The sequence below is a fragment of the Lytechinus variegatus genome, chromosome 4, assembly GCF_018143015.1.
Source record: "Lytechinus variegatus isolate NC3 chromosome 4, Lvar_3.0, whole genome shotgun sequence".
Classification (NCBI taxonomy): domain Eukaryota; kingdom Metazoa; phylum Echinodermata; class Echinoidea; order Temnopleuroida; family Toxopneustidae; genus Lytechinus; species Lytechinus variegatus.
This window is the reverse complement of record NC_054743.1, coordinates 1,866,597-1,888,570: the sequence shown is the minus strand read 5'-3', so window position 1 is coordinate 1,888,570 and position 21,974 is coordinate 1,866,597. Positions and strand designations below refer to the sequence as shown.

The following is a 21,974-nucleotide window of genomic DNA, read 5'->3' as shown; positions in this document are numbered from 1 at the left end:
CTTCGTTTTCCAGACACCCAACAACAGGTCTGGAAAACGAAGATCGAAGACCGGGGACATGCGTTATGTCAATGGTGTAAAATTTTAATGCCAGCTGAGCTGAGCACGATATATTGCTCAATCAATTATCATTCACATTACGATATCCATACAATTAATCATTAACCAATCATAATTCATTACATATCCAATATCAGAATATTCCTGAATTTGATCTGAATATAATAATGGTTTATTTTAGCTAGACGGATGCGATGGCCCCGGTCTTCTGTCTTCGTTTTCCAGACACCCAACAACAGGTCTGGAAAACGAAGATCGAAGACCGGGGACATGCGTTATGTCAATGGTGTAAAATTTTAATGCCAGCTGAGCTGAGCACGATATATTGCTCAATCAATTATCATTCACATTACGATATCCATACAATTAATCATTAACCAATCATAATTCATTACATATCCAATATCAGAATATTCCTGAATTTGATCTGAATATAATAATGGTTTATTTTAGCTAGACGGATGCGATGGCCCCGGTCTTCTGTCTTCGTTTTCCAGACACCCAACAACAGGTCTGGAAAACGAAGATCGAAGACCGGGGACATGCGTTATGTCAATGGTATAAAATTTTAATGCCAGCTGAGCTGAGCACGATATATTGCTCAATCAATTATCATTCACATTACGATATCCATACAATTAATCATTAACCAATCATAATTCATTACATATCCAATATCAGAATATTCCTGAATTTGATCTGAATATAATAATGGTTTATTTTAGCTAGACGGATGCGATGGCCCCGGTCTTCTGTCTTCGTTTTCCAGACACCCAACAACAGGTCTGGAAAACGAAGATCGAAGACCGGGGACATGCGTTATGTCAATGGGAGAACATGTGTAGGGGGCAAGGTCCAAAGTCCATTCTTACCCGCGCACGTGCTTTGTACACACTTTGCACTGCTTTGTACACACTTCGTGCGTGAACTACAAACGCTTTCACACGAGTGTGATATGTGTCCCCGGTCTTCGGTCTTCGTTTTCCAGACACCCCCTAGAGATTGACCATAACACCGAAGAGTGTAAATGTAACAACCAAAGGTGTTGTAATAACACATATCGGTGTAAAACAACTGGGGAGTGTTTCCTCAATATTTTCATCCGACAAGTTGTCAGATCTCACATCTTTCTCTGATGTTGATTGGCTGAGAGGTATTGTTACTATGGTAACTGTCGGATAAAACGTCCGACAAGTCTTTTCATGAAACGCCCCTCTGGTGTGGTCCTCTACGTACATCGGTTAACACCACAGTTTTTGCTGTGTATATAAAAATAAATACATATATATATAGAAATATATATATATATATATATATATATATATATATATATATATATATATATATATATATATATATATATATATATATTATGCATATATGTATGTATATATATATATATATTTTATATAAATATATATATATATATATATATATATATATATATATAATATACATATTATGCATACATGTATGTATATATATATATATTTTTTATATAAATATATATATATATATATATCTGATAACATATTTTTTATTTGAACAGCGAAATTCAACTTTATCACAGTAAAGACATGAAAGACATGTGAAGTCACGATTACCAAGCCGAGCTGAATAAAGAATGTCAGACTTATTACGTCGAATGCAGTTGCAAAGAGAGGCCATCCCAGGAACAATGGGAGTCGGTAAGACATTAAAATTTATATTTTTCTACATCAATCAAAATTCACTCAATGTGCTTGAATAGTTTTTCCTAACTTTACATTTTGAATATGAAAAACAAGTTTGATTTTTTAATCCATTAATGCAGACTAAAAGGGAGGTTGGTGTATAAGCAAGCACATTCCCGCCCGTCTACATTGAAAATTTATGTACTCCTTCCCCCTTTCAACAACTAAAAGAACAATGGTGCCAAGACCCAGTTCTCATTTTAGCTTCCACATTTGATGCTATTGGCGTAAATCTGGCCAGGATGCGGATCTATCCTGCCATTATGGAAGAGAAAATTAGGGGAGAGCAAAATGAATAATAATGATAACAATGATAATAATAATAATCAACGAGCAAAACTCAAGTAAAAATTTTATTGAAATCTAATGAAAAAATAATAAAGTTATTTCATTATGGAATTCACAATATGGAAGTCGTCATAGAAATACATTTTGTTGTCTCCATCTTTTCTTGCATTATTTCATTACATGAAATCATAATCTATTTCGTATAGTTTCATTCATAATTTGTAAAACGCGTCTCACTTGTTACAAAACAGGTTGTAGCAATAATTATCTTTCGCACTAAATCAGTAAACAATCATTTTTTTATTGCACGTAGACCCGGAGGACAAAATCTAAGTAAAGGTAATTTCATATTTTTCTAAGTTGGCGATATAGCATCATCATTTCCATCATTTCATATTCATAGGGACATGCATACAACTGTTTTTAGTAAAATTGCTCAAATTCGAAGTGTCATATCAGTAATTAAACTTAGGCAATTTTGATGGAGGTGGGCCCGTGGGAGCATTACCCCTCGAATTATCAATAAAAAACACAGCGGCGTGCAGGAGAGGGCAATCTCTGACTCCACCTATTATAGTGACAAGAAATCGATATGTAGACCAATAAGCTAAATATTTCAGGAAATAACGACCAGCGACCATTAACCTCTTCCAGCCTGTATTTGAAGGAACACTGCTACCCCAGCCTGAAAATATTCTAATGCAGTGCTGCATGCATGTAGCGTTCTTTAGCGAGGCGTATACTTTTCCATTCTACATCCCACGCTGGTGCTAAATTGGTACCTCACAGATGTGAAAGTCTATGTATTTCCTAAACAATTGTGTCTGAAAACTGTTGGAATGCTCCTCAGGGAATGGATCAACTGTTTACATTGTGTGCGGGTAAGCCATCAGGACCCGACGACCGGGGTAATGATATAATGCGCTTAGACGCGTCGATCTGATACAACAAAAATTATTATCATTACTTTTAAAATAACATTTATTAAAGTACACACAAACACATTATGCATGCGTGTCAAGTGCCCATTCCTCATGAAATGATTCGTTATTCCACTATTGTCTTCTGGCTTGGTTAGGTTTGCTTTATCTATCCGATGTAAGTAAATTCATTCGCCCTACCTACATATAACGGTATCGCATTTGCCCAATAGATTATGTAACCGCTTTTCTATTCTTCTTTGAATATTTTTTACATTAAAAAATTGTCGACAATATTAATAATAGTGAAATCGGGTCATAATAATTTGCAAAGTTAGGTAAAAATGTATAATTTGGACAACCATTACTTTGGATGAAGAAAATAATCCATGCAAAACGAACTCCGAAATTGTAAGTATACAAAGAAACTAGCTTAATTACTCATCCGATTTATTATCTAATCCTTGTAGTCGGTCTATAATTTTACTTCTTATTATTTTATCTTTACACCCCTAGATCTGAAGGTCTTAAAAGATTGAGTTGTCATCGACACTTCAACCATACCAGAAACAACAAAAGATACTCTATGGAAAGGATGTGAACAACAGTTCTTATTTGACTGATAGGACGAATACTGAGGTGGAACACTGGAACAAATGCATCTGTCCAAGGATTACCAATTAAGTTGGGGGTACCGATCATACCAGTAGCGTACCTAGGATCTCCCACAGTGGGGGGGGGGGGCAAAATCGTTGCTCAAAAAATTGTAAAGAAAAAAATGGTCTTCAACCACAAACAAAGGGTTTTGTACCCCAAAAAAATTGACGAGCAAAAAATAGGTCCTGAACAGGATATAAACGACATTTTGCGCCAGAAAAAAAATTGGACAAGCAAAAAACAAAACAAAAGTCTTCAACTTTGTAAGGGGGCAGTCTGCCCTCCTGCCCCCCCCCCCATAGGTACGCTAGTGGATCAGACCATGTAATAGGTCCATGATCAGACATGGGGTCGAGTACATCATGTCAGTTAAACATTACTTTTCTCCTTTTTGAGAGGGGATTATGAACTATACGATACTCTTTTGATTTCATTATTTCTTTGTCAGAAGAGATAAAAAATCTCAAAGTTAAACAAAGCACGTTCAGATATGATCTGAAATTACGCGTAGACTTATGTATAAGTAATATACAATTAAATTGTTTCATTGTAATTCTTTATCTCGATTTTTGGGGGTGAAATTTATCGGAAAACACCACTTGCTATTGGAATGGCACATGAAATAACGGTTTTGATCAATTTAGATCCAGCACGCGAGTAGATTACATATTTTCCGACATGTACAGATCTGGGGCCCATCTTACAAAGAGTTGCAATTGATCCGATCAATCGCAACTATGGAAAGCCCGCAAAGTCAAAAAATACATGTTTGTTCAAAAGATTTTCTGGATATGAATGTACATGTATATACATGAATTCATTGATTTCGTGACAATTTGGTGTGTTCTCCTTTGTTTACAAAGGACATTTTGCAAATTTCCTGTAGAATTTGTTTTTTACACTGATGGATTTCCATAGAGTTACGATACTACGATATATATGATTTCAATACAAAGATTGTATTCACGTCAAAAATAATTAGATAATGTGAAGTATTAACCCTGAAAAAGATGGGTCAATTTATTAATAAACACTCCACAAATCAATCAAGGACTTAAAATAAATCCAGATCGGATGTGAATTGTGACCAGCCGAATGTTGGATTTATTTTGAATTTTTAGGATAAACTTTCATATCTCAAAAAAAATAGATTCAAACCTTTTAGATTTATGTTTAAATCTACAAGGTTTAAAACTAAATTTAATATTCACTGGATTTATTTAAGCATAAAACTACAAAACATCATCAAAATAGGATGTAAGATAAAAAAAGTTATGATATATCAAAGTAACACTTAATTTCACAAAACAGTTATATTCACATTCTGGTCGGTAAGTAAATGAGGGGACTGATGACATCAACCACCCACTATTTATTTTGTATTTTATTATATGAAATATGTAATATTTCAATTTCCCACTCCTTATCACGTGAAACATGGTTTTATACCTACAGGGACAGGTGGAATTAGCATTATTTTATTATTTTGTGGTTCAGTCAAGTTGGTCCTTAATGTCAAATCTGTGAAATTGAAATATTGGATTTTCATAATTCACACATCTAAAAAAAATGAGAGGAATATTGAGCAATATCACTGAGTTGTGCATGTGGGTTTTTATAAACAAAGAAAACTGTAAAATGTCGTAACTTTCCTATTTTACACCTGGTTTTGATGAAGTTTTCAGCGTTATGCTTGGTTTATTTTTTATTTATTCATTCAAAGCAACGTTTTTCTAGGATGGACTTAACCTTTAAATCATTTATTCCAAAAGCATAATTTAGGCCTAAGCCTACAACTCTTTTGGGAAAAAAATTATGACTTTTGAATCCCGTGGGGCACTTACATTGACGAGTGGATACCATGCGCAACCAAAAAAAAAAACGTAAAAAGGATGTCTTTTTCACGATAGGGCACGTTACGTACGTAACGTGATAAGGGTATCAAAAACACAAAAATAATGAAAAAAGGGTATTTATTTCGCTAGGGAAATTACGTGTTTAGGGTCAATTATGCGGGGTTGATAAAACAAAATTAAAATGTTTTATAAAGGATGTCCTTTTTGCCCCAACAATTCGTGTTTAGAGTCCGATTTGCGCGAGGTGTAGAAGGCGGGGTCGTACTAAACCAAATGAGATAAAGCCGACGACCGAAGGAATCGTAACAATCAAACAATCCTGTACTTGTTTAGGGGTTCATTTTAGGGAATATTTGCCAAGAGTATCGTTTTGTTTCCAATACTTGTTAAGGGTAGGGTGTCACACGCCAATACTTGTAAAGGGGTGCATTTTCAGAATATGGAAATTACGTGTTTAGGGTGCTTTTCGAGACCCCATGGTCGCGCATGGTATCCGCTCGTCAATGGAAGTGTCCCCCCCCCCCGTTTTGAAAACGATTTTTTTTTTAATGCGAGATGTATTGTCAGTCTTGGTAATCTTGTGATAAGCCACCTATACCTCGGTCAGATTTGCTCTACGGTGGCCGTACGGTGAGTCGAAAACAGTTGTTTTATTCATTTTTAATCAAACCACCTATCATTATGTAGCTGGTACAAAAAAAATAAAACTGCTGCTTTCGACTCGCCGTTTTACGGCCGCCGTAGAGCCACTGTGACCGAGGTAAACCTGAGTTCGTCACAACTATTATAATCAATGCATTGCTGTATAGTTGTCGTATATAGAGCAATACATGTACAGGTAAGTCAATTTGTTTAAGAGTTAAACTTGCGTGTCTGAAACTCAAATTATATATTAATTAACATGAGACAGTGGCGCACAGATGGGGGCTTGGGCGCTTGCCCCCAAACCACCAAAATTTTCACGACCAAGAAAATGAAAGAGAAAGGGAAGGAAAGGAAAGGGGAAGAAAGAAGGGTGACTTGTGGTTTTATTTTTCTGACTTTTATTTCAAAATCAATCATAAAATTTGATTTTTGTAATAGAAATATCAAAATTTTTGCTCGCTCACAACTGATTTTAATATAAATTTTGCCCGATACGCCGTATCTTGCTGCACTGTCATGAGATTTTCAACGTCTAAATTTCTTACAGTATTAGTTTGTTTAAATATTGTTGAGCATTTCTATGAGATTTCTTTTGAATTTCGAATAACAAGATGAAATATGAATACAACGTTTCTTTTGGTCCAGTGTTTTAATGATATAAATCGTTAGACAATTTTCACTTGTACCAGTTATCAACATCGGGTATATGTATACAAATGTACTTACACGATATTGTTATAACATCATTTTTCTTTAGAGTCAGATGTTCATACAATAAAATGTGGAAAAATTATTACACACTGTAGCAGTGGAATATACCTGGAAAACGGTCAGGAGGGGCAAACGTCTTCTGAGAACAGCAAAAAAGAAAAATCAAGGGTTAATTTTCATACATGTCCTTATGTCGAAATGTCACTCTGGTGTTTTTCTCTCCTGGACAGGTTTCTATATCAGAGGCGTATTGTCTTTTAATCATTTTATATTTGAGGGGTTTGTTTGCCCCCCCCAAAAAAAACGATTAAGTATATCAGTGGAAGTCATACCTTCCATTACATGATTAAGAAATTGGATTGTGTGCTACACATGCTTAACCCAATTAAACCATATGGAAAATGATGGTAATGCTTGTAGACTTTGTAAAGACAATATTTGCGTACTATTCCATATTTATATTAATCATGCCTAATACAACGCAATCTCTTGAATGTAATGTTGTTGGGATTATGAAATAAATTCTTACAACTTTATAATTCTTATTATCATTAATTTGATGATTAGTATCACGACCATCATCTTCTTCTTCGTCTTTTCTTCAAACATTCTCCTCCTTTTTTCTTCTTCTCCTCATCATTCTTCTTATTCTCCTTCCGCTTCTTCTTATTTCACCATAAGATCATTATAACTACTACCATTACATTTAGTGTTCTCATTATTACTACCATTTATTTCAATGTTACTGTTTTAATGATTGTCATGAGTAGTCTTAGTAAAAGAAAAAGTATAGAAGAAGAAGAAGTAGTAGTAGTAGTAGTAGTAGTAGTAGTAGTAGTAGAAGAAGGATCAGTGATTTCCTTAACCATGTACATTAATGGTAATTCTAATAAAATGGTTTTAATGTTATAAGGTATTGACATACATTACTCTTGTATTAGCTCCTCATGATACCATAAGGTCACTGGTCTTAAGTCATTGATCAGCGAATTGTAACTTAAAGCGCACGCTATTTGGGGGTTCAATGTATCCCTATACGCCTAGACTAAATTTGTGCAACCTACACCGCAAGGTCATTTCATTCAATGATGACTAATCCTTTCATTAGGATTTTCAGAGGCGCGTCCCGCGAAGGGCGCCGAATAATGGACTATTTGGTAAGTTTAAAAGTACTTTATGCCAAGTTTAATGGTTTTATCGTTTACAGTGCTTCCAAATGATTTATCAAAAAATGTATAGGATATTTCTCCTGGGGAGCGCCCCCTCCCCTCCGGATCTAACGCGTCTGGGGTAACCTCGAGAGACATAATATCATCAAGGATTTAAATATATGTATATATATATATATATATATATATATATATATATATATATATATATAAATGTGTGTGAAGCTATACATGTACAACAGCATCGGCAACTCTTTTATTTTAAATATTGTGTAAAGAAATGGATGAAGAGAACAATGGTAGGCGTAGCTTAAATCAAGGCTCCCCAGAGCTATCTACCCTTTGGAAAAATTGGTGATGCCGAAAAAATGTCTCCGCCGGGAATCGAACCTGGGCCCCCAGCTATGAACGCCGCTGCCTTAACCACTAGACCACATAGACGGGTTAGTGATAAGGGCGAGCCTGATCCAATTGACCGTCAGATAGACAGATTTTCGACACCATATCAATTATCATTTCACCCGACAAAGGAAATGATAATTGGTATGGTGTCGAAAATCTGTCTATCTGACGGTAGGACACATTTCGCAACAAACAAAAATATTGCCACCAAAAGTAAACTCCTGGATTTTTTTTAGATAATGCGAAAAACAATGCCAGTTCCATACAACCTGAGGTAACAAACGGACAAAAAACATCAATGTGTTGTTGCTTCCGTTTAGCAAGTGTATGATGAGGTCCACAAAATGTCACACGCTACTCGTTGACTTTCATTACCGCATAACTCCGCCCCAAATTTCATCCCGGCGACGTCAAAGCTTTTTTTTTTATGTTTCACTACAAATCCATCTAAATGTATGAATAATTACTTCTGGCGTTGAACCTTATGAAATTTTAAAACCTGAAGTTTACCGTTACACTTTATAGGAATAAAAATCGTCCAAATTTAATTCAGCCCCTTTTCAAATCCCCTATGCGCTTTTTTGATAACCGACTGCGGCCAAGAGGCGTCCTCGTTATTAGTCTAGATATTGACGTTATCAGTTATTTTACTCGGAAACCCGTACACTTACTCTTTCCAAATCCACGGATTCAATCATGGATTCATTACAACGCTGCCTGGTGAATGGAGGGTTTCACGTCTAAATCTAGACTACTGACATACTCCCTCTACGTTCAAAAAAGCAGTTTAGATTGTGTTGATTGAGAAATAGCTTTAAAAACTGTCTGATTTTGACATTAGTGATAGATGATGATAATATGTTTATTTAAATACCGTACTGTATTCATTTTATGCTGACATGCATCATGTTTGTTTAGAACAGATAACCTGACCTTCAGTGTAACTGTTTTTCTTTTTAAAAACAAACATGATTTATAAAAAAAAAAAAATATTAACAATATATTTTTAAACATCTATTTACGAGAAGAGGGGACAACTGGCGAAAACTATAGGCCTCTATAATTATTTTTCAAATTATTTTCAAGATTTCCGAACCTCTAAGTATTGTGGGTTTTCAAAACGTAAAAAATAACAAACTATGAATATTTGAAAAGGAAGGGTCAACAATAAGGGAAATGTATAGACAATTGCGAGTTAGCAAGGCATTAACAAAAAAAAGAAGGAAATTGAATGGAAGAAGGAGGAGAAGGAGAAGAAGTAGTAATAATAGTAGTAGTAGCTGTAGTAGTAGTAGTAGTAGAAGAAGAAGAAAAAGAACAAAAAGAAGAAAAGGGAAAGGGAAGATAACATTTGAAGAGGAGACAGACTGAAACAGTCTAAAACCCATTTTAATTTATTTCTCATTTACGAGGAAATGTGGCATGATTTCGACATGCCATTTACCTAAACTATTATGTATTCCAAATGATTATGATTAAAATATGATGAGATGCGTTATGAGAAACCATATAAGGTGCATTGAAACTGTTCATTAGAGAAATTAAAAGAAGAAGATAGAAAGGGGTTTACAATACAACAGTTCGGTGGTCAACATTCCTTTTGAAAATATTTAAATGGTAGAAAATAAGGAAATGTAAAGGCAAATTTGAGACATAAGCATTCAAGTTTACGAAAACAGAAAGTATTGCGCTGAACTATTATGTGATTAAACGGAGAAATAATGACAAACAAAATCATAAAACGACCGGGGGCATTTCATATGACAAAAAAGGGAAAGCGATTTTACATATTTTTTTAAACAGATAAAATGAAATAAATTGAAAGGAAAGTGAGTAAGCTATGAAAAAGAAGAACGAAGAAAAGTAGAAGAAAAAGTAAAAGAAAAATAGAAATTCAACCAAAATGATATCTACTTTTGGTTTGGGTAGGAATTCTAGATTAATGATTATTTGGAGGTTACGAGTTCACTATCAGAGTTATTACCGGTTAAGGATAACGATTGTGTTATGGGTACAGGGTTGGGGGTAATATCAGTAATATCTTAGTAATAGAATTTAATTTTAGATTGAGAAAAAAGTTAAATGGCCAAGACATGATTTTTAAAGATTTGATATATTTTCGCCTATAATTCATATTATTTATCTTTTATCAAAAGCAATAGATGGGCGAATTATTTATGTTGACGTGCGGTTATTGGGATAGATTAGGATGTGAGTATTTATACCCAGGCTTTTATAACTTTAAGAATAGGAAATATGTTTATTTTATTTTCAAGACAATTTCAATTCAACTTAGTAACAACTCGGGGACATGGCTGCATCTTATGTAGGTTCATTTATTAATTTGATTTTTAATGATTATATTTGAATTGATTAGAAATATGTTCTACATGCACAAAAATGAATGAAAAGTTGTCCACGGTGATATTTCATACTGGTAACGTTACCAACTTCATAGGTCCCAATGACAGGGATTTGCGGAACTTTTCATTATTTTGAAGTCTTTAAAGGACAAGTCCACCCCAACAAAAACTTGATTTGAATAAAAAGAGAAATATTCAACAAGCATAACACCGAAAATTTCATCAAAATCGGATGTAGAATAAGACAGTTATGACATTTTAAAGTTTCGCTTCATTTCACAAAACAGTTACATGCACATATCGGTCGGTATGCAAATTAGGGAACTAATGACATCACTCACTCACTTTTTCTTTTGTATTTTATTATATGAAATATTTTGATTTTCTCTTCATTGCCATGTGAAATGAAGTTTCATTCCTCCCTGAACACGTGGAATTCCATTATTTTAACATTTTGTGCTTCAGGCAAGGAAGTCCTAATCATGAAATTCGTAAAAAATGAAATATTGTATAATTAAAACAATAAAAACAAAAGAAATGGTGAGTGACATCATCCACCTTCTCATTTGGATGTAACTGGCTCCTTCATATTACTATTTTGTTAAAAATAAGCGAAACTTTGAAATGTCATAACTTTATTTTACATCCAATTTTGATGAGATTTTCACCATTGTGATTGTTTGATTTTTCTCTATTGATTCAAATCAACATTTTTCTGAGGTGGACTTGACCTTTAATGAAGGTCATCTGAATACCCTATAACTTGAACTAATTCATTCTTTCTTATTTATTCTCACTAACTTAATGTACACTGTAAACAAAGTATTGGGTAATTTTTTTACCACTACGAGGGTAATTATGTGTCCAACCAATTTTGGGCCGTCTTCTACCAATGCGGGAAGCATATCGTCCAGTAAGATTTGAAAATAAGAAGCAATTACTTAAGAATGGGCAAAATTTTCATTACACTGGATAAATAGAAATGCCCCTCCCCAAATGCCCAATGTTGGTTGAACAGATAATTACCTCCATGGAGCACTTTTACCCAATTTTTTTTTTAGAGTGTACACAAATTCCACATGTTAAAATTACGGTTTTGTTCTGTTAGAAATGGTGCCAAGTAGGGCCCTACTTCCACCCTCCCGCGTCCAGTTGACAAATGAAAATTTCACATACAGATAGAGAATGGGAAATGATTAAATCATTTCTGGACATAAGAACAGATTGGACCGCTCATCTTTTTTTCAAAATCCGCTGTGACACACCTCCTGAACCCCAAATACATAATGTACACTGTCTCCCGATTAGACAACGAATCATTTTCAAACTACTTCCTATTTTTTTGTACATTCAAATCCCATATTAACCTCGCCCCGAAATATTTGTGTGATTGTTTAGAAATTTAGGTACCAGGTAGAAGAACTCGATCCTCGGAAGACTTTAGTTGACATAATTATCTAACTAAAATAAAACAGTCCGGAGATGAAACTTCACTGTTATAACTTCAATGGTATGGAACAAACTCACTCTCACATTAAGACAGGCCCCGACGATTGAATCATACTAGAAGTCCCATTTTTTTAGGCAAATGCCTTCATTTATGTTTTTCCACTTCTATCTGTTTTATGTGTAATAGGAAAATTGAAACTGATAAGCGATTTGGATCATAATTACAATAAAAATAATGATATTCAAGGGGTTAAGGGGTCAAAGGGGTAGTAACAGGGTCAATTTTTCATTATTCGTTCCTAAAAGGAAATTTTCATCCCGTATCTCATTTTGCAGCCCCCCACATTCCTAAGGCCTATATTCCACTGGAATAAAAATCAAGAGTCATCACTCCGTTATCTTTATGAAGCATAAGCAATCTCCACCCCTCCCCCTCTCTTGTTCAACGCAGACAATATGGAAAGTATTGGAATATTTGTTTCCTTTGCGTCCAGTAAAAAGGCCTAACAAAGCAGTATTCAACTCGGAGAGGTGAGAAATAAAGTGTGTCCTCTGTTTCCTGTCCACAGACTTAAAGCGGAGAAAAACTCAAAAAGGTGAGAAATAGCATGAGTTTCCTCTGCTTCCGGTTCACAGACTTAAAGCAGAGTAAAACACGGAAAGGTAAGAAATAGATTGAGTTTCTTCTGCTTCTGGTTCACAGACTTGAAGCAGAGTAAAACACATAAAGGTGAGACATAGAATGAGTTTCCTCTGCTTCCAGTTCACAGACTTAAAGCGGAGTAAAACACGGAAAGGTGAGAAATAGAATGAGTTTCCTCTGCTTCCGGTTCACAGACTTAAAGCGGAGTAAAACATGGAATGGTGAGAAATAGAATGAGTTTCCTCTGCTTCCGGTTCACAGACTTAAAGCAGAGTAAAACACGGAAAGGTAAGAAATAGCATGAGTTTCCTCTGCTTCCGGTTCACAGACTTAAAGCAGAGTAAAACTCGGAAAGGTAAGAAATAGCATAAGTTTCCTCTGCTTCCGGTTCACAGACTTAAAGCAGAGTAAAACTCGGAAAGGTGAGAAATAGAATGGGTTTCCTCTGCTTCCGGTTCACAGACTTAAAGCAGAGTAAAACTTGGAAAGGTGAGAAATAGCATGAGTTTCCTATGCTTCCGGTTCACAGACTTAAAGCGGAGTAAAACTCGAAAAGGTAAGAAATAGCATGAGTTTCCTCTTCTTCCAGTTCACAGACTTAAAGCGGAGTAAAACACGGAAAGGTGAGAAATATAATGGGTTTCCTCTGCTTCCAGTTATTTCTCCTTAGAAAGAACATACGAGAGACTGATTAGAGCCTCCATAGCCTGGAAGTAAAAACTACATTTGTTTCTGTTCTGTCATTCAAGTCTTATATGACCTTTGTGGATATAGGCTACATTTTCTCACAAGTAAAATAAAGCTTCAAAATTAAGTAGAAGCAACAAGAACCGAATTTTAATGTCAACACTTTATTTTTTTTTCTATATAATTATATGTTGTATTTGACCTCAAAGAATAAGAAAAAATACACACAACAAAGATATCTTAAAGGGATGGTCCGGGCTGAAAATATTTATAAATACATACAGTAGAATTCACAGAGCAAAATGCTGAAAATTAACTCATTATCAGATGACAAATAATAAAGATATTGAAGTTTAAACTTTAGTAATGTTTTGTGAAAGCATTCGTCATGAATATTCATTTGGTGGGCTGATGGGTTACACTTGTAATTCCGAAGGTTCGTAATTCCGAAGGTTCTTTATTCCGAAGGTTTGTAATTCCGAAACACGTAAATTGCCAAAACCTCGATGTTCGTTAATCCGAAAACGTAAAAGGGTTCGTTAATCCGTACATTTGTGGAGTTATTCCAAAGGTTCGATAATTCAGAAATGCAATAAGGTTCGTTGTTCTGAAGGTTCGTTAATCCGAAAACGAAATAAGGTTCTTTAATCATTTCGTTTTCGTACTAATGAACCTTCGGAATTACGAAAATCATTTCGTTTTCGGATTCACGGACCTTCGGAATATCCGAACCTTCGGAATTACGAATGTATGCGGGGCTGAAGATGTCGCATCTCCACTTTCTGTTTTCTTATGTTATAACATAAGATCATATTTTTTTCATTATTTAATACTTGCGTGAATGATATGTCTCCCTTATAATGAAATAAGTTGCAGTAATAAATATCTAATGCACTAAATCAGTTGATTCTAGTTCTTGGAAGAAAAATGAATAAACCTAATTTCATATAATAAAATACAAAAGAACAAGTGGAGATGTGACATCATCAGCCCAACTTCTGAATATTCATGACGACTGTTTTCACAAAATATTGCTAGAAATTAAAATTCAATATCTTTGTCATTGGTTATCCGATTTTGATGAAATATTCGGCATTTTGCTCAGTAAATTCCACTCTATTAAGCTATAAATACTTTCAGCCCGGTCCATCCCTTTAATTGATCGAAAAAATAGCTGCAATATGACATGGTTCGACAAAAATGAATTTTCCAACAGATATTATTTTGAAAAAGAGAGCAATAAGTAAAGTACAATATAAATGCGTTCTGCATGTGTAAAGGTGAAGCATGAAACATTCCTAATTTGGAGCAATATTATCAAAGCCTGTTATGCTGAAGTAGTGTAAAAGCGATCGCACACCTTACGATTGGTCTGCGACTCAATTTTGGAATAAAACGTAGTAGAATTTGATGCTAATATTGAGACTTGGAATATCTTACCGCGTAATGTTCGAAATCATCGTATGAATTCCTATGTTTAAGTCTGTTTATATTCTACCATCCTTCTTAGAATACAAGCAAATTTAATATCTAGTCGCAATGACGTCATAGCAGTCGTGCGATTCGCTTCAATTTGCAACTTATTTGGCCTTAACTCCAAAATAAAGGCTTGCAATCGTTCTAAAAGGTTATATTAGTATTCTTTCAATAAATATTAACCTCAAATGAAATATGTTCCATTCACATTTTAAAAAAAATTAGCAAAATGCCATTTGTTCCAAAATCGGATCGCGAACAGTCGTAAGCATGGTAAGGTGTGCGGTGGCCTAAAGACTTCTGAAAACTTTGCAAAAATTCTCAAATTCGTGTACTTCCCTTTAATTCTTAGTTTTGGTACTCTCGAATATTATCCTCTTACACCTTTTTCCACATCCATTTTTCATTAAGATTTATAGGTTCCATTCATAAAAAAATGATTGGTTGATCACTACATATTTGCAAAGCTTAGGGCATATTCTTTTATTTGTATAATATACTTAACGCAAGGGCCAGTACATCGGTTCCAAGAAAGGATTTCCACAACACTTTTTGGCGGACGAAAACTGAACTTTAAAACAAGTAAATCGCATGTCTTCTAATTAATGTACCGTGGCCGCTCCTTGATCTAATACTCCATTGATTAAAAGACAAGTCCACCCCAACAAAAACTTGATTTGAATAAAAGAAAAATTCAATAAGCATAACACTGAAAATTTCATCAAAATCGGATGTAAAATAAGAAAGTTATGGCATTTTAAAGTTTCGCTTATTTTCAACAAAATAGTTATATGAACGAGCCAGTTACATTCAAATGAGAGAGTTGATGACATCACTCACTCACTATTTCTTTTGTATTTTATTATATGAAATATGAAATATTTTTATTTTCTCGTCATTGTTATGTGAAATGAAGTTTCATTCCTCCCTGAACACATGGAATTCCATTATTTCAACATTTTCTGCTTCAGGCAAGGAGGTCCTAATCGTCAAATTCGTAAAAATTGAAATATTGTATAATTCAAACAATAAAAAACAAAAGAAATAGTGAGTGAGTGACATCATCAACTCTCTCATTTGGATGTAACTGGCTTGTTCATATAAATATTTTGTTGAAAATAAGCGAAACTTTGAAATGTCATAACTTTCTTATTTTACATCCGATTTTGATGAAATTTTCAGCATTGTGCTTGTCTGATTTTTCTCTATCGATTCAAATCAACATTTTTTCTTAGGTGGACTTGACCTTTAAGTACAAGTGAAGTTCTATTTAAAAAAAAATCTTGAAATAAATGAAGACTTTTTACAAGCTGGCTTTCGGAATAAATAGTCACTCCATTTTTTTGATGATCAGCAATCTTCTGTTACCCATGTGCAAGCATAATTTTAAAGAAATAGAACGTTGTTCTTTTAAAGACACTTTTTAAATTGATTTATCAAATTAAAGAGCAGATGTGTTACTTGCATGGTGTATATATGATCTTTTTTTTTAATTCAGACACGAGGCAAGTAACCAGATACCAACGCCCCGTTGCATAAAACTTTTGCCGGAGTTTTTTTACGGCAAAAAATCAGAAACTACGGCAAAAAATCAGAAACTACGGCAAAAAAAAATTTGCCGGAGTTTTCCATTGCATAAAACTTTGCCGGAGTTTTTTACGGCAAAACTTTAAAAAAACTCCGGCAAAGTAAGTGGGTTTTTGCCGTAGCTCCTGTACCAACGGCAAAGTCCTAAAAACTCCGGCAAAGTCCTAAAAACTCTGGCAAAGTAGTTTCAAGATGGCTGCTCTACTGTATGCCATACAGCAGGCAGCTGTCTTGAGACGGGAGCGAGTCTTTAGAGATCGAACGCATCCCTTGGACATCTACGACGACAGTGAAATGCTGAAGTTATATAGATTCTCCAGGCAGGGATGCGTTCACATCATTAACAGACTCGCTCCCTATATTGAGCATCCGACGAGAAGAAATTTTGCTCTACCTGCCAGTTTGCAAGTATTTATCACCTTACGATACTTCGCGACCGGATCGATGCTTACGAACACCAGTGTCATACACGGAATACATCTGTCAACAGCATCAAGGACGATACGGAGAGTGACCTTAGCCTTGTATCAGCTAAGAAATGAGGTAATTATAGATAATTTCATCTATTTGATAATTATTAGGGCCTATTTTAAGGTCATCATGAGTGAAGTGGATGAAGGAAAGTTATTGAAATTTCCATGACTGTCAACACTGCAATACTCAAAGATTTATGTATTGTATTGAGCTTGAAATGTCTAACTTAGGCCTTAGTAGTAGATCTATACTATATAAGACTTAGATCCAACATATTTCTTTTAAAAAATGGGTTATAAATTATGCCATGAAGCTGTTTTAAGTCTTCAAATTACTTGATTGAAGTTGAACTTCGTGCCCTTTTATTTTTTTTGTTACCATGGCCACAGACGATTACCGAGAGTGGCAGTGTCGGCTGCCAGCTGTAGCCCCGCCGCGGGATGTAATAGTGACGGCACAGTGCTGTTTACTTATCGTTCATTTGTACAAACCATCGCTATTTTTGCTGTTTTTAACCATTCAACCACCGAAATAGATCCAAATATTTACATGGTTTGTAATTCATATCTAGAAAAACCACCTCAAATAAACTAAAATACAAAAAAAGTTTGCGATTCCTTATTTTAACGAAAGAACAGACTTGTACTCGGTTTACTTTTCAGGAGGAAAAAATTGATGGTCGTCGTTACGGCCCAGTCCCACACACTCAAAAAAAAGTTGGAACAGCGCGTTCGATCACTTATCAAAATCAATCGACATATCAATCTCACCTATGACAGCCAATATGTAAAATGAGAATTCTCAGTTAGTTTGTCACTTCATGAAACTGGTTGATGATTTGGGAAAGGGTGTAACCTTCAAATATTCTTTCCTTCCCGACCCGGCACAGCTCAGCTGACGAGTGAGCTCAGCCCCAAACTCCTCCATGCATTATGATGATGGTCATGCATGCACTGAAATTCGGGAATTTTCGGCCAGCGCCAGTGCTTGCAGTGGCGCAGTAGCTGTGCAAGTGCTTATATAGCTAGGGCGCCAGCTCACAAGGCAAATCAATTTTGTTTGGGGGTTTTGTCACGGGTAATTTCAACAGTTGACAGAGAAAAAAATTGGGGGGGGGGGGGGGGAATATGAAGAACCATTGAAAGATCTAAAAAAAAACATGATTAAAGATCGTTTTATTTCTTTAAAATTGATAACTCCTTGGGATGAAGCTGTCCAAGAACAATGACATACAAAATAAGAGAGATAGGATAAATTAATAGGGGGTGGGGTTTTGTTTCCTGTGAACCCCCCTAAAATTTAGGTTGATGACCTTTTTTTTTGCTTGTCAAATATTTTTTTTCATATGTCCATCACAAAATTTCAGGTAGACCCCCCCCCCTAATTTTTTTTTGGCTTCCACCGCCAATGATGACCAGTCAAATAGGGGTCGATGGGGGGAGGGGGGGGGGGTCACCTTTAATTCATTCCAAAATTGTTTCATAAGTCACACTACCCCTCCTCACTACCATTATCTAAAGTTCATGATAACATTTTGTAAAACCATATTTTCAATTTTTTTGTTGCTATAAATTTCTTGGTAAAGTTTTTTAAAAATATCATTTTCTGAAATAGGCCTATCCACATTGGTAATTTTCATAAAACATTATAACATCAAAATATAAAACATTGTAAAACAATTACTGTAGAATCCAATATAATAATTGATAACTGATTTCTCTAACACATATATATGAAATCAGCTTCATTTTGGGAGATAAGACCCATTATTTTTTAATCTAGTTATTTTTGGCTTCCCTAGTTCTCAGAACAAGCCTATGCAACCTCTTTGAGAAAATCATTCACAGAACCTTACATTTCAAACTCCCTTAAAACGCCCCTCTATATCCAATACTGAATCATGTAGAAATACCTTCAATATTATTCCCTCTGGAATATACTCCACTTTTATAATTTATGGATTCCATACTCATTCAAGTATTGGAAACTAAATGTAAAATAATTCCTGCTGAAGCTGTAGTTTATAGATCCCCTTTTTTCATTTGTACCTTTTCTGCAATGTTATTTTAATTGCATGTAACTTTTTGTTTATAAAGTTTGTCATCATGATGCAATGCCCCTGTGTAAATCAGTCAAATAACTGAAAGGGCTACCCTGCGCCAAATGAAACTAAAATAGATAATAAATCATATAAACTCTCATGTTCCTTGAGTCAATTTTCAAAATCATGCAGTCTTCATTTCATTCAGCTCAGCACACATGACCCCCACTACCCTTAATGTTTTTTTTCCAAAAATTTCATTAAATGTACAGGTGATCAAGTTCCCCCAGTCAATGGAAGACATTCGAGAGCATCAAGTAGGCTTCTACGGAGTGGCCCATTTCCCGAATGTGGTGGGGGCTGTGGATGGGACACATGTGAATCTGTTGGGGGCTCCCCTAGGTGAGGATGAATACCTCTATGTTAACAGAAAGGGTCGCAAATCACTGAATGTTCAACTAATTTGCGACCACACCTACAAACTACTGAATGTCGTCGCCAGATGGCCAGGAAGCACCCACGACAGCCGCATCTTGAGGGTAATTATATTCAAGAAATGCCCCCCCCCACCATCGTATATCAATGCAATATGATAGCTATATAATATCTATTGTACAGGGGGTGGGGGAATAACAATTCTAAAATGTTTCTTTTATGGGCCACTTACATCAATAAATAAATATGGTATCGTATTTGTAGTATTTTCATAGAAGGGAGCCAACCTAAATGTGACTTTTTCTCAATGAAATTAGCCACAACTCAAGACTTCTCTTTCTTAATAGTAAATACTCTCCTTTCTTTTTTGTATACCCATTCTCTCTCCCTTTCTCCTATTTCAAACAATTCAATTCTCAAATAATACATTTAAACTAATTTCATTTGCAATCCAAGATAGATAATACAGGAAACTTATGATTTATTAAGAACAGTTAAAAGTGATAGACCAAAGAACTCATTATTAACAATTTACAACTGAATTTATAATAAAGTCATATTTTGATTTCAATGGTCACTGTATCCCTTGTTTGTGTATTGAAATATGTAAGTGAATATTGACAAGGTCCCTTTTCTTTTAAATCAACAGAACAGTGCCATTGGACGACGGTTTGCTGATGGCGAGCTGCAAGGTATCCTGCTGGGTGATGCAGGATATCGCCTGGAGCCATGGCTCATGACACCAGTTCGAGAGCCACAAAACAATGCTGAAAGAGCATATAACAGGTGAATAAATTTTAATAATATTCAAGTATAAAATTATCAATGAATGCTCAGCAATCATGTGTCGTTTTGATAAACACATTATAGAATGTTTTTAAATTTACATATATACATATATACAGCAGATTAATAAATAAAATTTGGCATAACATATAAATCAGAAATGAATTAATTATTTAAGCACTAAACTGCATTCATCAATACACAAATGAAAGCATTTCTGAAATGATAAATATAATAGCCTGTCACCCAACATTGATCAAATTTGCAGCGTAAAGGGCTCTCTCGAAAAGCAGTTTTTATGTACTGAAGAGACCACCCTGTCTAAAGAAAACATAAATAAATAAATTTTTGCAGCTTAAAGGACAAGTTCACCCCAACAAAAAGCTGATTTGAATATAACGATGGAAATCATGCTTATAACGCTGAAAATTTGATCAGAAACAGATCTAAAATAAGAAATTTATGACATTTTAAAAAATTTTAAAATAAAATCACAAAACAGTTTTATGCACATCTAGGTTTGTATGCAAATAAGGGAACTGATGACATCACCCAATCACCATCTATTGTGTTTTTCGTTACATGAATATGAAATACTTTAATTTTCTACTCATTATCACGTGAACAAAGTTTCATTCCTCCCTGAACATGGGAATTCCATTGTCTTGTGTTCGTCTTCCATTTTGTGGTTCAAACAAAATTGTCAAATCTGTAAAAAATAGAAATATTGTATAATTCAAACAATACAATACAAATAAAATAGTAAGCGAGTAACATCATCAATTCTTTCATTTGCATAAAACTGAGTTGAGCATAGAACTGTTATGTGCAAAATAAGCGAAACTTTAAAATGTCACAACTTTCTTATATAATATACAATTTTGACCAAATTTTCAGCGTTATTCTGGTTTGAAATTTCTCTATTGATTTAAATCAACTTTTTTGTGAGTGGACTTGACATTTAAACTGAAGTTTCAAGTCTTTCATTTCATTTCAATTTTGCAAATACTATATGCAGGATATTGAGAATATTTCATTTTACATTATGTAGGAGGGGAAATCCTCACAAGGAATTTAAATCTGACTTTACATGTAACTTGCTCCCAAATCTACTTTTATTGCACACAGAGCACACTGTAAGACACGGGTTTTCATCGAGCAAGTCAATGGGCAGCTCAAGAATAAATTCAGATGCTTGTTGGGTGGTGGCATCAATATGTCCCCAGAAAGGGCCAGCGACATCATCATCGCTTGTTGTGTTCTCTTTAATATAAGCAAGGAGTTGAAAGAACCAGAACAAGAATACCACATGGAAGTTGATGAAGATGTCAATCCCCACGAGCCAGAAGGAAATGAGCCCACTGGTGCTGCTGTTAGACAGGCAATTATAAATGATTATTTTGCTTGAACTGATTTGGATTAACCATGCACATTTTCCCCATTGTCATTGCTCTGTTTAAATTGAAAGCCATGTCCTGCTTTCGTTTTATTTTATATTGACATTTTTCAAATAATTTATTGGAAAGGTGTTACAGTTATTGTAACTAGTTTGATGGCATTGTATTTACAATTGCACTTTATTTCTGATTTAT

The 21,974-nt window shown here is 34.7% G+C and overlaps 1 protein-coding gene across 1 annotated transcript; it reads left to right on the top strand.

Moving 5' to 3' along the window:
• Positions 1-16,646: 16,646 nt before the first annotated feature.
• LOC121413196 (putative nuclease HARBI1) lies at positions 16,647-21,885 on the top strand. Its single transcript, XM_041605949.1, has 4 exons — positions 16,647-17,189; positions 19,434-19,700; positions 20,246-20,382; positions 21,511-21,885. Exons 1-4 carry the CDS (start codon positions 16,839-16,841, stop codon positions 21,788-21,790), a joined length of 1,035 nt encoding a protein of 344 aa, XP_041461883.1. The 5' UTR covers positions 16,647-16,838; the 3' UTR covers positions 21,791-21,885.
• Positions 21,886-21,974: the final 89 nt, after the last annotated feature.

What these genes read in the sequence shown, in the direction of transcription:
- LOC121413196 (XM_041605949.1), top strand. Translation starts at nt 16,839, where the DNA reads ATGGCTGCTCTACTGTATGCCATACAGCAGGCAGCTGTCTTGAGACGG. An exon ending in TGTATCAGCTAAGAAATGAG is followed by an intron (nt 17,190 to 19,433) that starts GTAATTATAGAT and finishes TTAAATGTACAG; the next exon opens with GTGATCAAGTTCCCCCAGTC. An exon ending in GCTGAAAGAGCATATAACAG is followed by an intron (nt 20,383 to 21,510) that starts GTGAATAAATTT and finishes TATTGCACACAG; the next exon opens with AGCACACTGTAAGACACGGG.